The 19,719-nt window shown below is 38.1% G+C and overlaps 1 protein-coding gene across 1 annotated transcript in view; it reads left to right on the plus strand.

Annotated features, from left to right (window-relative positions):
• Positions 1-5,370: 5,370 nt before the first annotated feature.
• The window catches only part of LOC126298871 (F-box/LRR-repeat protein 5-like), a 103,819-nt gene continuing 89,470 nt past the window's right edge, over positions 5,371-19,719 (plus strand). The window contains exon 1 of the mRNA XM_049990386.1: positions 5,371-5,876. Within this exon, the coding sequence (XP_049846343.1) occupies positions 5,839-5,876 (38 nt within the window). The 5' untranslated portion in view covers positions 5,371-5,838. The remainder of the gene's footprint in view (positions 5,877-19,719) is intronic.

The raw sequence follows: 19,719 nt of genomic DNA on the forward strand, positions 1-19,719 counted from the left end.
ACACTGAACACAGTGAAAGGAGATAGCTTACATCTGTATGGTTCTATCATTTTACTTCAAATCTTCGAGTGCTTCCATCAGTGCCTTTCTGTTCCATAACCTAACATTTTTATTGTATTATCTGGTTCTTTCCTCTTACAGCAAACTTTGTACGCTAATATCTCTGGACTCACTAAGTTTTCTTTCTCAGCACATGTTTATGATCAGTCTGAATCGAGCTGTAGCTATAACTCAGTTTCGAAAAAAATGTATATTGTTTCACTTGTTTTTTACAGTTTTAACCTCTCAACAAAGTTTGTGGTCAGTCTGACTTGGACTGTAGCAATAACTCAATATAAAAAAATGACTTACCTGGTTTTTTCCTCTGACATTTCAACTATCCAGACCTTCTATTCTCTTCTTTTTCCATGTTATAGTATCTAATTCTGTGTACTGTAAACAGGTTTGAAGTTACTTACCCATGTATTTGTTTGAAATTATCGAAGTATCAATTTTATTACATAAGAATTCAAAGGAAACTTCAGCAACAGCTGTAAAGGATTGGGGTATGGAGAATGATTGAAATTACGTATTACTTGCTGCATCACATCTTAGAACCTGGTTCCTTCAATCAAAGCTATCTTCATCACATTACAATATAGTACATTGTTCCTAGTGTGCCACAACAAAACAGCAAGTCACTTGTAGCTTTTGAGTAGTACAGTGTACACACTTAAGATGTTACTAGCCACTGACCAGAAGCCCATTTATGTATCATTAGCTACAGCAGGAAAAACAGTATTCCATTCAAATTGTACTTTTTTATCTTTGATACACAACCTTTTTTTATATCACAGATGTCAATAAGTAAAGCAGAGATCAACAATTCTTAAATGGGCCATAAACATCATATCGATATATAGTATTAATAATTAACTTCCGTTTTGAAAGATAAAATTTATACATGTACATAATAAATGAAATAATAATGAAACATATTAAGTCACAAATATCAAAATAAACTAAATATGTATAATATCAAACCACTGAAAGACTCCATAAAACATATTATACACACACTAATGTTTGATCACAAACTTATAGTGGCACTGGTGCACAGCTATTCACACACTCCACATTTTCCAATTTGCCTACTAGGGAAAGTAGTTAAATATCCCTCCATAATGAATGAGATTTTCAGGTCAGTAATATGAAATAGACGGTGGAAAATTATTTAAATTTTTATTTGAGGCATTTAAATGGTCGTTTCTAGTGTAAGTCAATACTGTTCTCAACCTGAAGGTTTGTTTGGACACTTAACTAGGCACAATCCTACTGGACATAGTGTGCTATTTCCTTCCTGTGACCTTTCAGCTGAAGTACCCATGCAGTTCTGGGGGGTAGGGGTGGACCTACAGTTTTTTCTTAGTTTCTATTTTCAGTTCTCTTTAACCTATTTAGACATTTTATGGTATGATTTTTGTCCTTTATATACGAAGCTAATTATATTGATTATTTTAGTTTCCTTACTAAATCTAGGTACTGCCTTTTTTTTTGATAATCATTGCTGGATGCAAGTCCTACGTGAACAGAGGCCTGTGACTGTCTCTTTTGACATCAAAGTCTTATTGCTATTGATAGACTCAGGCACAATGACGATAACAGTTTTTGATGCTAATTCCAGTATAAAAGTTTAATGCAAACATATAAAAATCATATATTATTCGTTACACAGGCTACATTACACTGTACAGGAACTGAGGAGTGGGAATGAAAAATGTAAACACTCTTCAGCAGTATTACTTCAAATTCAACTTACCTTATTTGTTCGTTTTTGACATTTTGTGAACTGTACAGACTTGGAACTTGATCTAATGTGAAAAATACGGCTTTTATATCATGTGATACAGATACATGAACATTAAAGAGCGAAAGCTACTAAGGTAAAGATACACAACTACATACAAAATTTTATTTACTTTGAAAATATAAATACCTTCAGTCTCCAGTTGCTTAATAGTCAGGTGTTCTATACTTTGGAATCATTGTTCATGAATTTGTTCACTACGTTCCATATAGCCTGAAGTCTGTTGTCGGAATTACTGATTTCTTGCATCATGTGCACATTCTTTGACTTTTTAATAACTTCTTTTTAGTAACTTTGGGTAGTTTTCGTGTTGCACAACTACTGAAGGATCTCTACTTGTCCCTGCCAACAAATATATTTCCCTTTTCCTTTGTTCAATAATCAGTGGACATAAATACTATTTTCTCGTCATTTTTGGATGTAATAAGCAACTCTTATTCTTTACAAATGTTAAACACTGATATTATGGTCGCTGTAGGAATTTTTATTAGTCACTTGATGATTGCCACAGCTTTTCCAGGTGCAGATATAAATTCAGACCACAATCTAGTAGAATTAGTAGTGGGAGAAACACAAGTGAAGTTGAAAAAAGTCTGGAGAGGTAAAACAAAAGAATGACTAAACATAGAAAGACTCGAAGAGGTAGGAAAGGCATTAGACTTGGAAAACAGGTTTATGGAAAAATGGGAAAGAGGCAGCGTTGATGAAAGTGTTAATAACAAATGGATAAAAATGAGGGAAGACCTGATGGACTCTGCCAAGGAAGTAATAGGAATTAGTGTATCCCAAAGTACCAGGAAAGAATGTATAACAGAAAACATGTTAAAAAAGATGGAAGAGCTAAGGAAGTGGAAAAATGTAGAAACTGAATAAGGCAAAAAGAGGTACAGGAAATTGAATGATGAATTAGGAAGAGAAACTGAAGAATCAAGGCAAAATGGATGAAACAGAAATGCGACAAAATAGAGAAAATGGAGAAAGAGGGAAAGTATGAAATGATGTATAGACTGGCTAGTGAGATAGTATTAAACGTAAAAGAAAGAGGAATAACAAGTAAAAAAAGAAAGCGGATGGTACTCTAGCAGTAGAATCGCAGGAGGTTTTGAACAGATGACAAGAATATATTGAATGGGGGTGAAACACAAAGCGAAATTAATGTTGAAGAGGAGCAATATGTGCCAGAGATTGGCAAAGGATTCATCATCTTGGAAGAAGAAGTAGAAAAGGCATTGAAGGAGGTGAAGAATAGGAAGGCATGTGGAATTGATGATTTGACAGCAGAACTGTTGAAGAGTCTGAGAAACAATTCAAGAAAAGAAATAGTCTACCTCTGTAACGAGATATGTGACAAAGGGGAGTGGCCTGAGGACTTCCATGCAACAGTTGTGATACTAATAGACAAAAAGAGAAACACTAAAAAATGTGAAGAGCATAGGACCATCAGTCTAATTCTTCATGCAGCTTAAGTCTTGCTGAGAGTGTTGAATAGAAGGCTATATGGCAAGCTTGATAGAGAGATTTCAGAGGAGTAGTTCGTATGTAGAAGAGGAAAAGAAACAAGAGATACTACTGGTCTGTTAAGAACTATAGGGAAAAGATGTATGGAAAAAGGTAGAGAAATCTTTGCTGTTTTCATAGATTTAGAAAAAGATTGTGACCGAGTTCAGTGGAACAAGCTGATGGATATTTTGAAGAGGAAAAGAGTGGATTGGAAAAAGAGAGACAACTGATACAGACTCTATAATTACACTAGAATAATTACACTAGAAAGTAAGGATAAAGATTGGAAATGAAATGTCAGAAGGAAGCAGCATTGGATGAGGTGTTAGACAAGGTTGTTGCCTTTCCCAACCATTGTATAACTCATATCTTGAAGAGATTATTCCGAAAGGCTTAGATGGGAAAAGAGAAATATGTATTGGTGGAAAGAGAATAGAATGTATAAGATTTGCTGAAGATGAGGTATTAGTGGCAGAAAGCGAGCGGACAGTGAATAACATGCTGAAAGATCTGAATGAAGCTTGTGTGGAATATGAAATGCCAATACACACAGCAAAAACAAAGAGTATGGTTATCAGTACAAGACACAGACTGTCCAATATTAAAATAGGACAGTCTACCATTAGCCAAGCAAGTGCATTTAAAAATCTTGAAAGCTCAATAACTGAAGACTTGAGATGTCAAAAGCAAGTGAAAACTCGAATTACCATAGCGAAGGAGGCATTCAAAGAAAGGCGACACTCTTATGTGGCAAATTAGATAAAGGTCTAAGGAAAAGGCTTGGCAAATGTTTTGTCTGGAGTGTGCACTATACGGGGCAGAAACATCGACTCTCAGACGAGAGGATGAAAGAAGGTTAGAAGCATTTGAGATGTGGATGTGGAGGAGAATGGAGAGAATAAGCTGGATGGAAAGAGTGAGTACCGGTAATGAAAGAGTATTGGAAAGGGTTGGTGAGAGAAGATGTCTTCTGAAGGTCGTAAGAGAAAGGATAAAGAACTGGTTGGGACATTCATTGAGAAGGAAGTGCCTGCTAGCACATGCTTTGGACGGATTGGTTTGTGGGAGAAGACTGAGAGGAAGAAGGAGAGAAGACAAGATGATAGACGACATAAAGGGAAGAGGAAATTATGCAAATCTGAAGAGGCACTGATGATGATGTTGAACAACTCAGTTTTATCTACCGATACGTGTTTCGAGTGAACTCATCTTCCGAGTATTTGTAGAAAGGATACAAGAGTCATGAGGAACTATAGTTTATTTAAAACAAATAATAATAAAGCAGACAACAGTTAAAAACTTACATTAAAATGAACATACCAAAGAGGGTAAGAAGCTTCATACACTCTTTATGGCGTCACGTGTGAGTCGCCAGCTTCAAATTACAACTAACATTACGTACAAAGTAACTAACATGGCCACCAAATGACGCGATTATGAGCATTGCATACGATAAACCAGATAAAGATACAAAAATGCTTAACGAGAGTGCATAATAAATAGAAAATTATACACTGAAAACAGTAAATGCACCAGTATAAAATTCTGAATCAAGAGAATAACAATACATATAAACCAAATGCAAGGTAAAAATAAGGCATAATACGGAAGAAGTACAGGTGGCACAGTAATTGTGTGTCATATCACATGGACAAAGTGAAGTAACCAAAATGCATAAACAATGAGCAAAATACAGCAGTATAGAAATAAAATGAAAACAATTTATTATGAAAACAAAAAAGTTGCGAGTGGCATTATTGTGTGACTGGCTAAGTTCAAGTCAGGCTTTTCGTAGCAAGTTCTTCATATGGCATGACGAAGATACAACATATACCTATACCAATCTGCTATTTAATGAATATATTTTTTTAATAAATGCATGACTTATGTCAACTAATAGTAAAATCCGCTAATAAAACTTAAAAAATTTAACAGTAATACTTCAAACGCATTTGACATTCGAAAAATTAACTAAATCATTAACAAATCTTCAATTTGTTGTCTCAGCTCAAGGTTCATGGGTCGACGAAAGCCCTTGTCGCGAGCCCCGTCATTTTTATTTAATTTCATGCGGATATCTGAAACGAGGAGCTATCGAATGACAGACCGGAACAATACCATTAGAGTGGAATTTATTGACGCTCTACGCTAGAACTATTATGGCAAATGACGGAGTGGGAAAAATGCAGATCTGCAGTGACACAGGCGAATAATAATGGAAGTCCCTTGGATGCCTTTCGTTGCGCTCCGAGTTACTTGCTAGTTATCTATGGCAGAGCAGAGAATAAATTAAAGCAACTACGGAAAATTAAGGTGTCTGTTTATCAAAGTTATGCTTGTGCACGGCTGTAGATACAACAGCCGAGGAAGGTGACTGGTGTTATCCGTCGCTTTAAAGAAATTCTTCGGTTTGAAAAAAGAAACCTCATAATTGTTTGTGATTGAAATTCGAATCAATAAATAAGTGTTGTTTATTGTTGCCGGACTAAGTAATGGAGAAAGAAGCAAACGAACGACATACGTCTGATATGTAAGTGATTGTTTCAGTTCCGAACAGCATTGTTTTTCATTAAAGTGCTTCCTGTCATTTACTCTATGCTTCATGATAGTTGCGGTAGATTAGTCACTACACAACCTGTTTACTAAAAATTAATGGAATTCAATGCCAATTATGGTGTCGTTCCCGTGATATCGTGTATCAGCTAACTCACCGAAACAGAATGCAGTTTGTGAAATTTCTCCGTGTAGATTGTTACAAATTGTAGATTGTTGCAAATTTCCGTGAACTTCATGTGGGACAACTCACTTTGTCGCGAAATTTTAGCACTTCAGACAGTTTCACGCTTGCACGATACATATTGTCATTTTGAGAGCTTGCTAACTCATTTTAACAAAATCTGGATGCACTGCTGTCAATATTTAACTTAACCTATATCAGTTCACAAACAGGTTTCAGGTTTCGTTTGGTGTTGCAGAATTTCTCATTCTTGCAGTTCGTGTAAGCAAAAAGGAGTTGGTGTTACGTTATGGGGGTGCTTTCTGTGGTTAAGATATGATCCTCTTATTGGGCTTAAGAAAACACTAAATGTGAAAGAATATAATCACATTTTACAGCATTGTGTACAGTTGAGAAACAGTTCAGAGACTATGATTTTATCAACATGACAATGCAAGCTGTCATAAAGCAGCATCTCAGAGGTGAAGGTTTGTACACAATAATGTTCCTCAAATGGACTGGCTTGCCCAGAGTCCCGACCTAAGTCCAGTTGGAACATTTTCAGGATCATTTAGAATGTCTACTTCCCTCCAGACCTGAGCATCCGACATTACTACCTTTTTCTGGTTCCAACTTGTGATGCCATTCCTTCACATACATACAGATACCTTGTTGAAAGTGTCGTCAACATATTTCAATCCATCATAAATGTGAAGGGTGGACACACACCATATTAATGTCCACTAACAGATGTCTGGATACTTTTGAACTTTTGGTCAGATAGTGTATCACAGAAGCCTGTCTCCAGAGCTATTCACACTTTATTAATAGATACTGAAGATAATCCCTTACACCTTAAGATGTCTACATTTTGTGTTCATTTCGTGTGTCGTGCAGTTCTCTCACACATAACCTTTGTTGATTTACCTCGAGTATCTACCTGCATCCCTACCCTCCTTTCCCATACTGCTGCCTCGAATGTTATATTTTCTTTGAGCTCTCTTGGCAGAATTTAACTTCCATCCCTACCCCTCCCCCCCCTTTTTACTGATTGACTTGTTATGGCCATTTGTTTCCAACTCTGCACAATCCTCCCATTTGAACATCTTATGTGTCTCACTTCACTTGAATAGCCCAAAGTCTGCTATGCATCATTGTTTTGATGCACATACAGTCTGTTCTGATTTGTATGAAATTTTACAGTTACTTCACTATTATTTTTCAATTAAAAGTCACGTGACATTAACAGTAAGCCTTATTTAAGATAGCCTACAAGTAACTTCCAACTGATAGAACTGATTTACATATTAATATTGTGGCTATTGCACTAGTGAAATAATTCTATTGATTTTTTTAAGTTCAGTGCTGCTGTGGATAGATAGTGATAATATTTTACACCCTGTTAAAGAAGAGAGAGAGAGAGAGAGAGAGAGAGTGGTGGAAAAGTAATAATTAGGAGTGCAAAGGAAAATGTCCATTGGCTTTTCTTGGGTAAAAACGTCTGTAATCCAACAGAATGAAGAACTACTATGTTGTGGTAGCACAACTTTTTATTTATTTGCTATGGTTTTAAAAGTTATATTGTATTGAATGATCATACTTTCTCTCTGCTGGTAAGAATATCTGGCTCTTGAGCTATCAATTCATAAAAAGAAGGATAAGCCACTTGATATATGGATCATTCCATAGCTTAGAAAAAAAGTTCCTGCATGACTGCCACGGATTTCACTGAAATTTTGTGTGAACATTAACACATGTTCCCAATGAACATTAATAAAGTTTTATTTTGTCAATTTGATATAGTAATTTGTTTGACTCCATAGCACAGCTATCAACAGAGCACCTTAGAGTTTTGGGCAACTTCGAGACGTAGTGCCTCCGGAAGTATTTTCCTAGAAGGAACAAAACTACGTGATCTTGTACAACATTGTGTACTCTTTTAAACAAAAGAATAAAAATATATTTCCCAAGAGACTTGCATATAGATAATTTGAAAGAAAGTTGGCCGCAATAGTAAATGCTTGGAAAAAAAGTGAAGTTTAGCTTTTTATATCTCCAGAAGTAATTTTTGGATACACTTGAAACTTGCACATAGTAACTTACCAATACAAGGTCTTGAGATATAAAATTTCATTTTCCTACTGCTTTGTAGCAGTTCGCAAATTGAGGATAAAGTTGATAATTTTTCTAAAAAAATGGCCCATATTCCATGGTACTTAAATTAAATATGACATCTTTTATTATGTTCTACAATTGCTTACTTGTCTCTGTGGAAGATAATATCAAAAGACCTGATGACTAGGAAATGAGCTTGAGTCAGAAAAACTGCAAATAAGGTTTTTTTTTTTTCCAGCATTCACTTCTACAAAATTCCTTTTATAAAAAGTGAAATGAAATAAGGAATCCATACAAAGAATAGTTCTCTCATTTTGTGGCTCTAATAATTTGAGGTAATCACATCTGAAATGTGTAATTTTTTTTGGGTCCTGTGTTATCACAATTTCTTTCCTAACAATCCCATTAGTGACATCATATGGCCAGCCATATAGTTTTCCTCGTGACATACTTCAGCAAATTAATGAAACATGTAAAAAATACAAGTAGTTGGAAGCTTTGCATCAAGGTAATCAGGTAGATGCAGTATTTCTTGATTTCCAAAAAGTATTTGACTCAGTAGCGCACACACACCCTTATTATCGAAAGTACAATCATATGGGGGACCAAGTGAAATTTGTGACTGCATTGAGGACTTTTTGGTAGGGAGGACGCAGCATGTTGTCTTGAATAACATCAGATGTAGAACTGAGTTCAGGTGTGCCCCAGGGAAGTGTTTTGGGAACCTTACTGTTGGTGTTATACGTTAATGACCTTGCAGACAATATTCATAGTAACCTCGTAGCTTTTGCAGATGGTGCAGTTATCTTAATGAAGTAGTGTCTGAAAGAAGCTGCATAAATATTTAGTCAGATCTTGGTTAAATTTCAAAATGGTGCAACCATTGGTAATTGCTTTAAATGTTCAAAAATGTAAACTATGCACCTCACAAAATGGATAAAAAACATAGTTCTTGTGACTATAATATCAATGAGTCACTGTTGGAATGGGCCAGCTCATACAAATACCTAGGTGTAACACTCTGTAGTGATATGAAATGTAATGATCACATAGGATCAGTTGGGGTAAAGCAAGAGGTAGACTTCACTTTATTGGTAGACTATGTTGGAAATGCAATCGGTGTACGAAGAAGATTGCATGCAAATCACTCATCTGACCACTTCTAGACTATTCCTCAAATGTGCGGGACCTCTACCAAATAGGACTAACAGGGGATATTGAACATACACAGAGAAGGGCAGCACCAGTGGTATAAGTTTGTTTGATATGTGAGAGAGTCTCAGTGAGATATTGAAAGAGCTGTATTGGCAAACTCTTGAAGATATAAGTAAACTATCCCGATAAAGTCTGCTAACAAAGTTTCAAGAACTGGCTTTAAATGATGACTATAGGAATGTACTACAACCCTCCATGTATCACTAACATAGGGATTGTGAAGATAAGATTAGAATAATTACAGTACACACCAGGGCATTGAATAGTCATTCTTGCCGCACTCCATATGTGAATGGAATGGGGAAAAACCCTAATAACTGGTATAATGCACCATGGACCATACCAACACATTTATATAATTTTTCATGTGTACACTAATGTTCCACATGAACTGCAAACTATACTAACTTCAAGAATTCTACACCTTAAGCCAGAATTAAAAGGCACATCAGTGGCATTACACAATATAAAAACTAATAGTTGTCCATAACATGAATTCATTCCAAAAAAAGTCGGAAGACTGTTGTGAACTTCACCAAAATTTACACAGTTGGCAGTGGTGTAAAATCTGCAGGTTATTTAGATGATGTGTACTGCAGCTGTTATGCAACTATTGTGCTGCCATGATATCCACTGCCTTGGTAATGCACAGTTAAATTATGAAGTGTATAATCAGTTTGATTTTGTAGGTATAGCAGAACAGACTGAAATGTGTCAAAATGAGTCATGACAAAATACATATTTTTCTGGAGTTATTCAGACTTTGCCTCACTTCCTAGACATCAAGACTTTTGATACAAGATTACGCAGGGAGTACTAAACAGTTGTAGAACATAATAAAAGTTGCAGTGGAATGTGGCCAATTTTTAGTGCACCTCCACCTTGTCATTGTTTTTTAGGGCCTTATATGTTTGCATTGCAAAACCAAATAGTGCTGTAACATGGTCTTTCTAATGAACAAAGTGAAAAAAGATTTCCAAAAAACCTTTTTTGTAAAGATGGCAACAAATAGCCATTTTTGGAGGTATTTAGAAGCATCATCAACTTAGCCTTCAGTTTGCGAACTACTGGAAAGCAGTAGGAGAATGTAATTTGTAAGGGTAAGTTATTATCAGCAAGGTTTCAGGTGTATCCCGCAATTACTTCCAGATATATACAAATTTAAATTTAACATTTTTTAGTGTCCTTTTTTACGACAGAATTATTATTAATAATAATAATAATAATAATAATAATAATGCCTTGGTAATGCACAGAATTAAAAGGCACATCAGTGGCATTACACAATAAAAAAACTAATAGTTGTCCATAACATGAATCCATTCCAAAAAAAGTCAGGAAGATGACACAAAAATACTGAAAACAGAATTGACAGCAAGAAACAAGACAAAAGCTACAAATTCATATGCTATACCAATATTGACCTACTCATTTGGAGTAGTGAAATGGAGTAACACAGATCTAGAAGCACTCAGTACACTTACACGATCACAATGCCACAAATATAGAATACATCACATACATTCAGCAACAGAAAGATTCACATTAATTAGAAAGGAAGGAGGAAGGGGATTTATCGACATGTAAAACCTACATCATGGACAGGTAGACAATTTAAGAAAATTCTTTCTAGAATGAGCAGAAACTAGCTAAATACACAAAGCAGTCACTCATATAAATACATCGGCTACACCACTGCAATTTCATTACCACTTCTACAACCGTTTAGATCACATAACATCAACAGATACGAAGAAAGTAAATTGTAAAAAGAAAACACTATATGGCAAGCACCCATATCATCTAACACAGCCACACATCGATCAAGATGCATCCAACACATTACTAAGAAAAGGCAATATATACAGTGAGACGGAAGGATTCATGATTGCAATACAGGATCAAACAATAAACACCAGATATTACAGCAAGCATATTATTAAAGATCTCAATACCACAACAGATAAATGCAGACTTTGCAAACAACAAATAGAAACAGTAGATCACATCACAAGCGGATGTACAATACTAGCAAATACAGAATACCCCGGAAGACACGACAATGTAGCAAAAATAATACATCAACAACTTGCCATACAACATAAACTAATAAAACAACACATTCCCACATACAAGTATGCACCACAAAATGTACTGGAGAATGATGAATACAAATTATACTGGAACAGAACCATTATAACAGATAAAACAACACCACATAACAAACCTGACATCACACTCACCAATAAAAAGAAGAAATTAACACAACTAATCGAAATATCCATACCCAATACAACAAATATACAAAAGAAAACAGGAGAAAAAATTGAAAAATACATGCAACTGGCTGAGGAAGTCAAAGACATGTGGCATTAGGATAAAGTTGACATCATACCAATTATACTATCAACTACAGGAGTCATACCACACAATATCCACCAGTACATCAACGCAATACAGCTACATCCAAACGTATATATACAACTGCAGAAATCTGTAATTATTGATACATGTTCAATTACCCGAAAGTTCCTAAATGCAATATAATATATACCGTACAGTTAAAAGGAAGTCACGCTTGATGAAGGTTCGTGTCACTTTCCATTTTTAACCAGACATAACGTCTGAGAAAGGGATGTATAATAATAATAATAATAATAATAATAATGCAAAAAATGTACAAAATGATGTTTTGTTTCTTTCAAGAAAATATTGCAAGAGATATTATATCTCAAATTTGGTGAAAGCTCATGGATGCACTTTTGATAGGTGTGCTATGGAATCAAACAAATGAGTACATCTCTGGAAATAATGAATTAATCATCATAATCATGAAACTTTATCGATGTTCATTGGGAACATGTTTGATTGTTCATACAAAATTTCATCAAAATCGATGATGTTCATGCGGGAACCTCTAAACCACTTGGCATGGAATAGCCCATATGCATCAGCATTTACTCCAAACACATGAAAGATTGAAAGTGTGAATCCAGACCATGTAATGAGAAGATGGCACACAAATTACACTGCTTAATGGATAGCACCCTTAATTTTCTCCCACATCATGTTTTATGAGCACTATTGGCACTGTGACCTATGACTTAGCAACACATCTTGCATTATTACTGACGAGGAGAACACAGCAAGTGTCATAACCTGATTTTCCAGAAATTTCAGGCAGTGGAAGAGGAGTCACAATAAGCAAACAAATGTCTTGGCTTATCTGTAGATACTCGACCGTTTCTGCGAAAATGACAGTCAAAGCTTTCGAGGTAATTTATGTGCCTTGTAGTGGGTAAATCATTCAGCCAAAGTGGTGGCACAGTGGCTAGTGTCCCAGCTCCACATTTCTGCACCTTGTGTTCAAAATCCGATTATTACTATTTTGTGTTTCATTTATGTATCCATGTCCGTGGAAGATTATTACACAATTTTTTTCCAATGTATATTGAAATAATACTGCCCTTGTGCATCTACTAACTGTACATCTGGTATAAAAAGTAATAATAAATGAATGAGAAAATTATTTGAAATGGTTTTCGGTGAAATTCCTGTTGTGCCTCTTGATTTATAATAAATTGCAAGCACCAATTTTCAGTGAAGTGACTTGTTATGTGTGGTTCGCCGCAAAATCATTGCCAGTGTGTGAAATCTTCAACAGTTTTAACGACATTTCTTTCTCGAGTAACATATGTATGAAGAAATGTCTCTGTAGCAAACCTGCCCTCAGATTATGTGCAGAGTCTTAAGAATGTCTCTGTTTCGAATGTTTCTATGAATGGTATCATCCAAGGGAATGCACCAAATCTTCCTGAAGAATAAACGTAAGAATAAAATATAAAAATTGATATAAGACTGAAATATAACTATGAGAATCTAAAACTATTGTAACCTATGAAAGTACCACATGTGTGTGTATTACACAGTAAGTGTGTGACACTTATTTTGAAACCCAGTTGTAATTTTGAAATTAATATAACACCCTTGCATTCCCTAACTTGATAAGAAACACTGGTGTAAGTTACCTTCTATGGACAAGCATAGATAAATGAAATAAATAAATAAAATATAAACAATTGGGTTTTGAACATAGGCCCAAAAGTGAGAGGCCATGGCGCTAAATACTGTGCCACCATTTCAGCTGAATCCTCTTTCACTGAGTGAAGTTTTTGGAAAATTGGGTTGTTAAACTTGCCGCGTTCGCCTTGTGAGACCTTTTGTGGGGAAATGCTTGCATCATGTTCACAACTCTGGTGACTTTCTCAATAAACTGAACTAGTAATGAGTCAGTGAATCAGACTTATTAGTAAATCTCCGTGTTGTCTCACTCTTCACTAAGATCCCTCTCATAGGTTCATTGCTACTAATCAGCAGTAAGTTCAAAGCTGATATGTGCTATTTTGTCATGCCCTTTCCTCAACCTACCTTTTATTCAGCAGTGGATATTTTGAGCAAATAGACTGTGTTACTGTGGATAGTCCTCTCCTCCCTCTAGTGGCAATTTTTTTAAATGCAAGACTTTAAGGAGAGGGCACTTGATTTGGGAAAACTTCAACCAAAAGTCTTCTGGCAATATGTTGGTATCTTTGTAGTGTGGCCCCATAGTGAAGAAGGAATGTCTCAATTTTTTCAACAGTTGAATTCAGTCCATGAGACTATCACATTTAGTATGAAACTGGAGAAGAGGAGCTGCTTGCTGTTTCTCGACATCTTGGTCAGTTGGAAAGCAGATTGGTTACTGGGGGCATTCTGTTTACCATAAGCCAATGTGTAAGGCCCTGTATTTCCAGTCATCTAGCTTCCACCACCCTTTTCAAACTATGCGCGTCTTTCGAATGTTGGTGTACCATGGGTGTGGTATCTGATAGCCTTGCAAAGGAGCTGGGACATCTAAACAAGGTGTTCTAAGATAATGAATATTCTCCACATCAGCACAGCTTTAAGGAGGAAGAAACATGACCACTCACAAGGTCAAGAATTTCCTGTACTGCAGTCTCTCATTTCTCACTATCTTTCCTTCTTGTTCTCTCATTCTCATGGTGGCATACTTTGATGTTGACTTGGTTACTGCATTTTGCCTTCCATTTTTGGAATATTCTTTCATTCACTACATTTTAGCTGAGGTAATTTATGATCCCATTCCGGGTGTGAGTTTTTCTGAAGTGTGGACTGACTATGGAAGTACACCTTATACAGCACATACTGCATGCAGTGTTGCATATCATCTGTGCACAGTACCTGCATAGGCTGTTATGTGCACTTCAAAGCCAGTGCCAATAGTTGTGGGGTCAGTATGTACTCTTTTGGTTGAATCTCCTGACAACACAGGGATCACACTGCTGATGCCTGAGGTGCTTGCTCCCCACACATGCCAAGAAGTAGATGCCTGTCATCATGAGGTGCCAGAACTCCAGGCAATGGCCCTTGTGCAAGATGGTCTTCGCTGCGGCTGGATGATGCCCATGGGGAGAGCCTGTGGTTGGAATAGGTGGCAGCGGTGTGGATGACAGGAATTGAAACCTCAGCCCAGACAGTTACAACCCTACTGCTTTCCCTATCCTGGCTACCACATGGAAAGGAGGACAAGTCAAACATCTAGGAGTGAAAAATGTATTCAATAGAACACAGTAGCGCTTGAACGGATGGGGATATTTCTACTGCGACAAAACCATTATTTTTTGTGGAGCATATTGATGATAAATTTAGAGAAGTTGGGTCAATTGGAAAAATATGCAATGGATTGCTATTGATTAGTCTCTTCTGCTGGACAATCTACAGCTCTTCAGGCATGTGAACATCTGGGTAGGTGACAAGTGAGTGAACCATCACCCTGCACAAGGCTTTGAATTTGATTCAATGAATTCTCTTCAGACCTTACACACCAAACAGATGAGGATCAACTGGCCAATCTTGAGAGGCAAGGCATACATTTTGTCCAACGTGTCCATAAAGGTCCTGAGGATAATGGAATAGGTACAAGTGCCTGAATGGCTTTGAAGGGAATGTCCTTCTGGAAGAAGTTAGTCGTGGTGTACATATGTGACATGAAACCTAATGTCCCACCACCCATGAGATGCTTCCAATGCTTGTGATTTGGTCATATTTCACCTCACTGCATGTCTGACCCAAAAATGTGGTAACTGTAGGTGATCACACCATGAAAGTAGTCCTTGTGAACAACCACCTTTGTTAGTTCTGTGGAACACTGTCCTTTCCCCAGGGGGCTTACATCTCTTTTGTGAGTATGTGTGTGACCACCACAGGGCCCCCAGCCCTTGCAACACAACTTCCATTTCTGTGCTGCAAATGTATCCTACTGTTCTTTTTTCCCATCTGTCTTTCCATAGAATGGTCTTCTTGGTGCCGATCATGCTTCAGTTTGGTTTATTATTTTGGACACTCATTTTTTCTCCCTTCTGGTACTTTCAACAACTTTCCATCCTTCACGAAATGGTCTGTGTTGTTGGGTTTGAACTACCATTCCAAAATTTTAGACATGCAGATTTTGCAGGGAAGGTCATCCAGTGCAGTGTCCATTCTGTCTTTGCACCCCTTGATTCCTAGCAAAAGTACTACACCCAAAACTCATTCCTTTTTTTGTGGGGGGTGGGGTGGGGGGGGGGTGGAGGAGGTGTCATAAAATACCGGCATGGTGGCAGCCCCCGGACCACTCAGGGCTCACACTACTATTGCTTCCTGAGGTGGAAATTCCCCACTTATGTCAAGGCATATGTGCCCATCATAGCTGGGGCACGGGGCCTTCAGGCAATGGTTAATCAGCCAGGTTACGTTGCTGTGGCTGGGTGGTGCCTGGATGGTGAACCCCACTCGGAGTTGGTGGCACTAAGGTGGATGATTGGCAAATGAAACAGATCAAACTTTCATGTGCTTTTCAAAAGAAAAAAGTGTCACCCTCCCTGTAGGCAAGCAATTTTTTTCATATACTATTGCTCCTCCACTGTGGGAGATGCTGAACGCCAAATGCAGGATGCCATACAAAAGGCACATACTCTGGCTTTCACTTGTGGCTTCCAGTATTCAGCCACCAAGATGTGTCACGCACTTCTGACGCCTTCATATTGTCCATCCACAAGTCAAACTGTACCTCGGCGACCAATTGTCCATTGTGGTGGAGTATTATCACTTTCTGGGACTTTTTTACTGGTCTTTGAAGCTCAGTTTATGTGATTTCCTTATCTTCACCATTTTAAGGGAATGTGTTGGTCACACCTTAATATTCTTTGTAGCACCAGTAAAATCATCTTGAGCACAGACAGTTCTACACTCTTGCAGTTTTGCAAAGCTGTGATCCTGTCACATGTTGATTATGGCATTCTGGTATATGGCTTGGCATTGTCATCAGCATTGTGGATGCTAGAATCAATACAGCGTTGTGGGGCCTGAACTGTTCTGTGAATAGCCTACTCACACAGCTGGGGCCCACCAATATAGATCAGGCACCAACTACTGCTGCTCAACTATGTGATATACAGGGTGTACATAAAATCTGGAAACATGTTCAATTATTTTTTGCACAAGAACTAAACATTTTACAGATGTCATACATATTGCATTTTGAAGATTTTTTTTTTTTACAAACATTCGATATGTGAACCATGAGTGACCCAGCAGACGTCAATATGGTAATCGAATTCCGTCACAGCATGTCATCGTAGACTGTGGCAATCACTTCCCGTATTCTCTTCCAGAGCTCTGCTACATCACGTGGTACAGGGAGTTAATACACCAGAGCTTAATGTGCCCCCACAGAAAAAAGTAACACAGAGTGAGATTTGGTGATCGGGGAAGCCATTTCATGAAACAGCTATCCCCTTCTGTAGCACGGCTGATCCGTCGATGTGGCAGCTGCAGTGTTCAGGTACCCATGATCTTCACGATGAAACTGGGGTGGAGACCCATCCTGCTGAAAGATTAATGGGGAGTACAGTTGCATTTGAGGCATCATCCATTGCTGCAACATGTCCGCGTAGGAATATCTAGTGACAGTGCTCTTGGTGAAGAAGAATGGCCCGTACAGTTTTCGACATGTAATGGCACAAAAACCATTTACCTTTGGGGAATCGCACTCAAATTCAATGCATTAGTGTGGATGCTTGGTACCCCAGATTTGCGTTATGCCTGTTCACTTCCCCAGTAGTGTGAAAAGTGGCTTCATCACTAAAAATTAAGTGATCAACAGTGCCATTCACATTCTCATTCAGTTGTTCCACCTGTAAACAAAACTCAAAATGCTTGTCTGTGTCGCCATCATTGAGCTTCTGCATTAGCTCCAACGTAAATGGTTTCATAGACAGCTTCTGTCACAGGACTTTCCACACTTTCATTGGAGCCATTTCGAGTTGACAGGATACACAACACATTGATTTTTTTTGGACTCCTTAGGAATGTCCCTCGTATGCACTCCACATTCACTTCACTCACACTGGGACACCTGCTACTCATTGCCAGACACAAGCAACCCATCGTAACAAATTTGTTGTGCCAGTGGTAAATGTCCTTCCTTGTTGGTGGCTTCTTACCGTACTTGGTTCTAAACATCCGTTGAACAACTGCAGCACACTTGTTTTTGTCGAACTCTAGCACACAAAAAACTTGCTCCATACCTGAACTCGCCACGTTTGTGACTGCGTGATAAATAATTGAAAGTGTTTCCAGACTTTATGTATACCCGGTACATTCGTACTATTGTGCCCTTTCTCCCTGTAGGGACCCTCACATCCTGGAACAGACGCCCAGGACTGGAGTCACAATCGTAGTTGACATACAGTGTCTCTGCTCTGAACTCCAAATTGCCACACTGTGGCCTCTTTCCAGGCAGCAATTATGTATGCCCGCATGGTGTGTACGCCATCCTCAGATCTGTCTCAACCTATCCTTTCGACTGAAAGACTCTGTCGACTCTTTGGTCTTTAACCACCTGTTCCTGGCCATCCTTAATACATTTCCATGTTCGGAAGTGGTATACACTGATTGCTCTAGGGACGGTGGATGACCTGGTTCTGCCTGCACCCATGCAAGGTTTAGTGAACAACACTCGCTGTTGAATGGGTGCAGAATTGGTGGTGATCACTCTCGGTCATGTTCGTTCTTGCACCAGCCCCCTTGGATTCAGCATTCATTTGCTGAGTACAGGCTTGGCGACCCCAGGGTTCCTGAGTTGGGGACAGGTAAGTGCCACCAGTACTCTGTCACCATAAGCTCTGATCATACTTCAGCGGGCACTGTGCGGTGCACCGGTGGAATGTTGTGTGTTTCGGAGAACAGGGATCTTGGCTTCACTACCTGGACTGCAACGAAAGTACAGACCTCTATAAAAAACGGTTGTTTCCCTAGCGTCTTGTGGGATCCCTATGGAACTGTCTCGTGAAACTACTACTACTACTACTACTGATGGGAGGGGTGTACTGTCAGCAGCACCTACACCCACTCCTCAAAGAACTCGGTTGGTCAGTCTCTGAATCATAGTAACTGGGCATTGGTGTGCCATAACACTTTCATTATAATGAATCTAAAAGGGGAAGCTTTGAGAAAATATCCCCTTTCTATATTTACAAGGCATTGGAATGTATTGCTGGGTCTCTGAAAAGTGTCAGAAAACTTCATAATGGAACACTTCTAGTTGAAACTGCTAATTCCAACTAAATATCTAGGAATCTGGGATGTAAGGCCTTAGGTGACAGCCCAGTTGAGGCTGAGTTGCATAAAACCCTTAACTTTAGTAAAGGTGTGTTTACTTGCTCCGATATAATGGAGGTGGACCCTGCGGAGTTATGTGAAGAATGGAAAAATCTGGACATCACGGAAGTGCAGAATTATGAGGAGAGTTGATGGCAAACTGGAAAAATTGGCAACATTTATTCTAACATTTAGTAGTCTGGAATTATCTGAACATATCCTTGCAGGCTATATCCGAATTAAGATTCACCGTTTGTTCCTAACCCCATGCGATGTTACACGTGTCACAGATTTGGCCATAGTGCTATGGGGTGTAACAGGAAGGCTATGTGTGGAAATTGTGGAGGCTCCACTGACAAGTCAGGCACTTCTTGTACACTTCCTCTGAAATGTGTAAACTGCTCCGAGGATTGTGTGGGGTTTACAATGAGGAAAGGATAATTCAGGAGTTGAAAGTAAAGAGACGCACCCCGTATGATGAAACTAAAAAAGGTTTCAAAGCTATGCAACCACTGTTTTTTTTGCTACTTCTTTTGCGTCAGTCCTTAAGCTCTAAGTACTGACTTGGCAGAAAATCCTAAGAAATTTTGGTCTCATGTCAAAGTGGTAGGTGGATCAAAACAAAATG

This window comes from Schistocerca gregaria, chromosome X, assembly GCF_023897955.1.
Source record: "Schistocerca gregaria isolate iqSchGreg1 chromosome X, iqSchGreg1.2, whole genome shotgun sequence".
Taxonomy (NCBI): domain Eukaryota; kingdom Metazoa; phylum Arthropoda; class Insecta; order Orthoptera; family Acrididae; genus Schistocerca; species Schistocerca gregaria.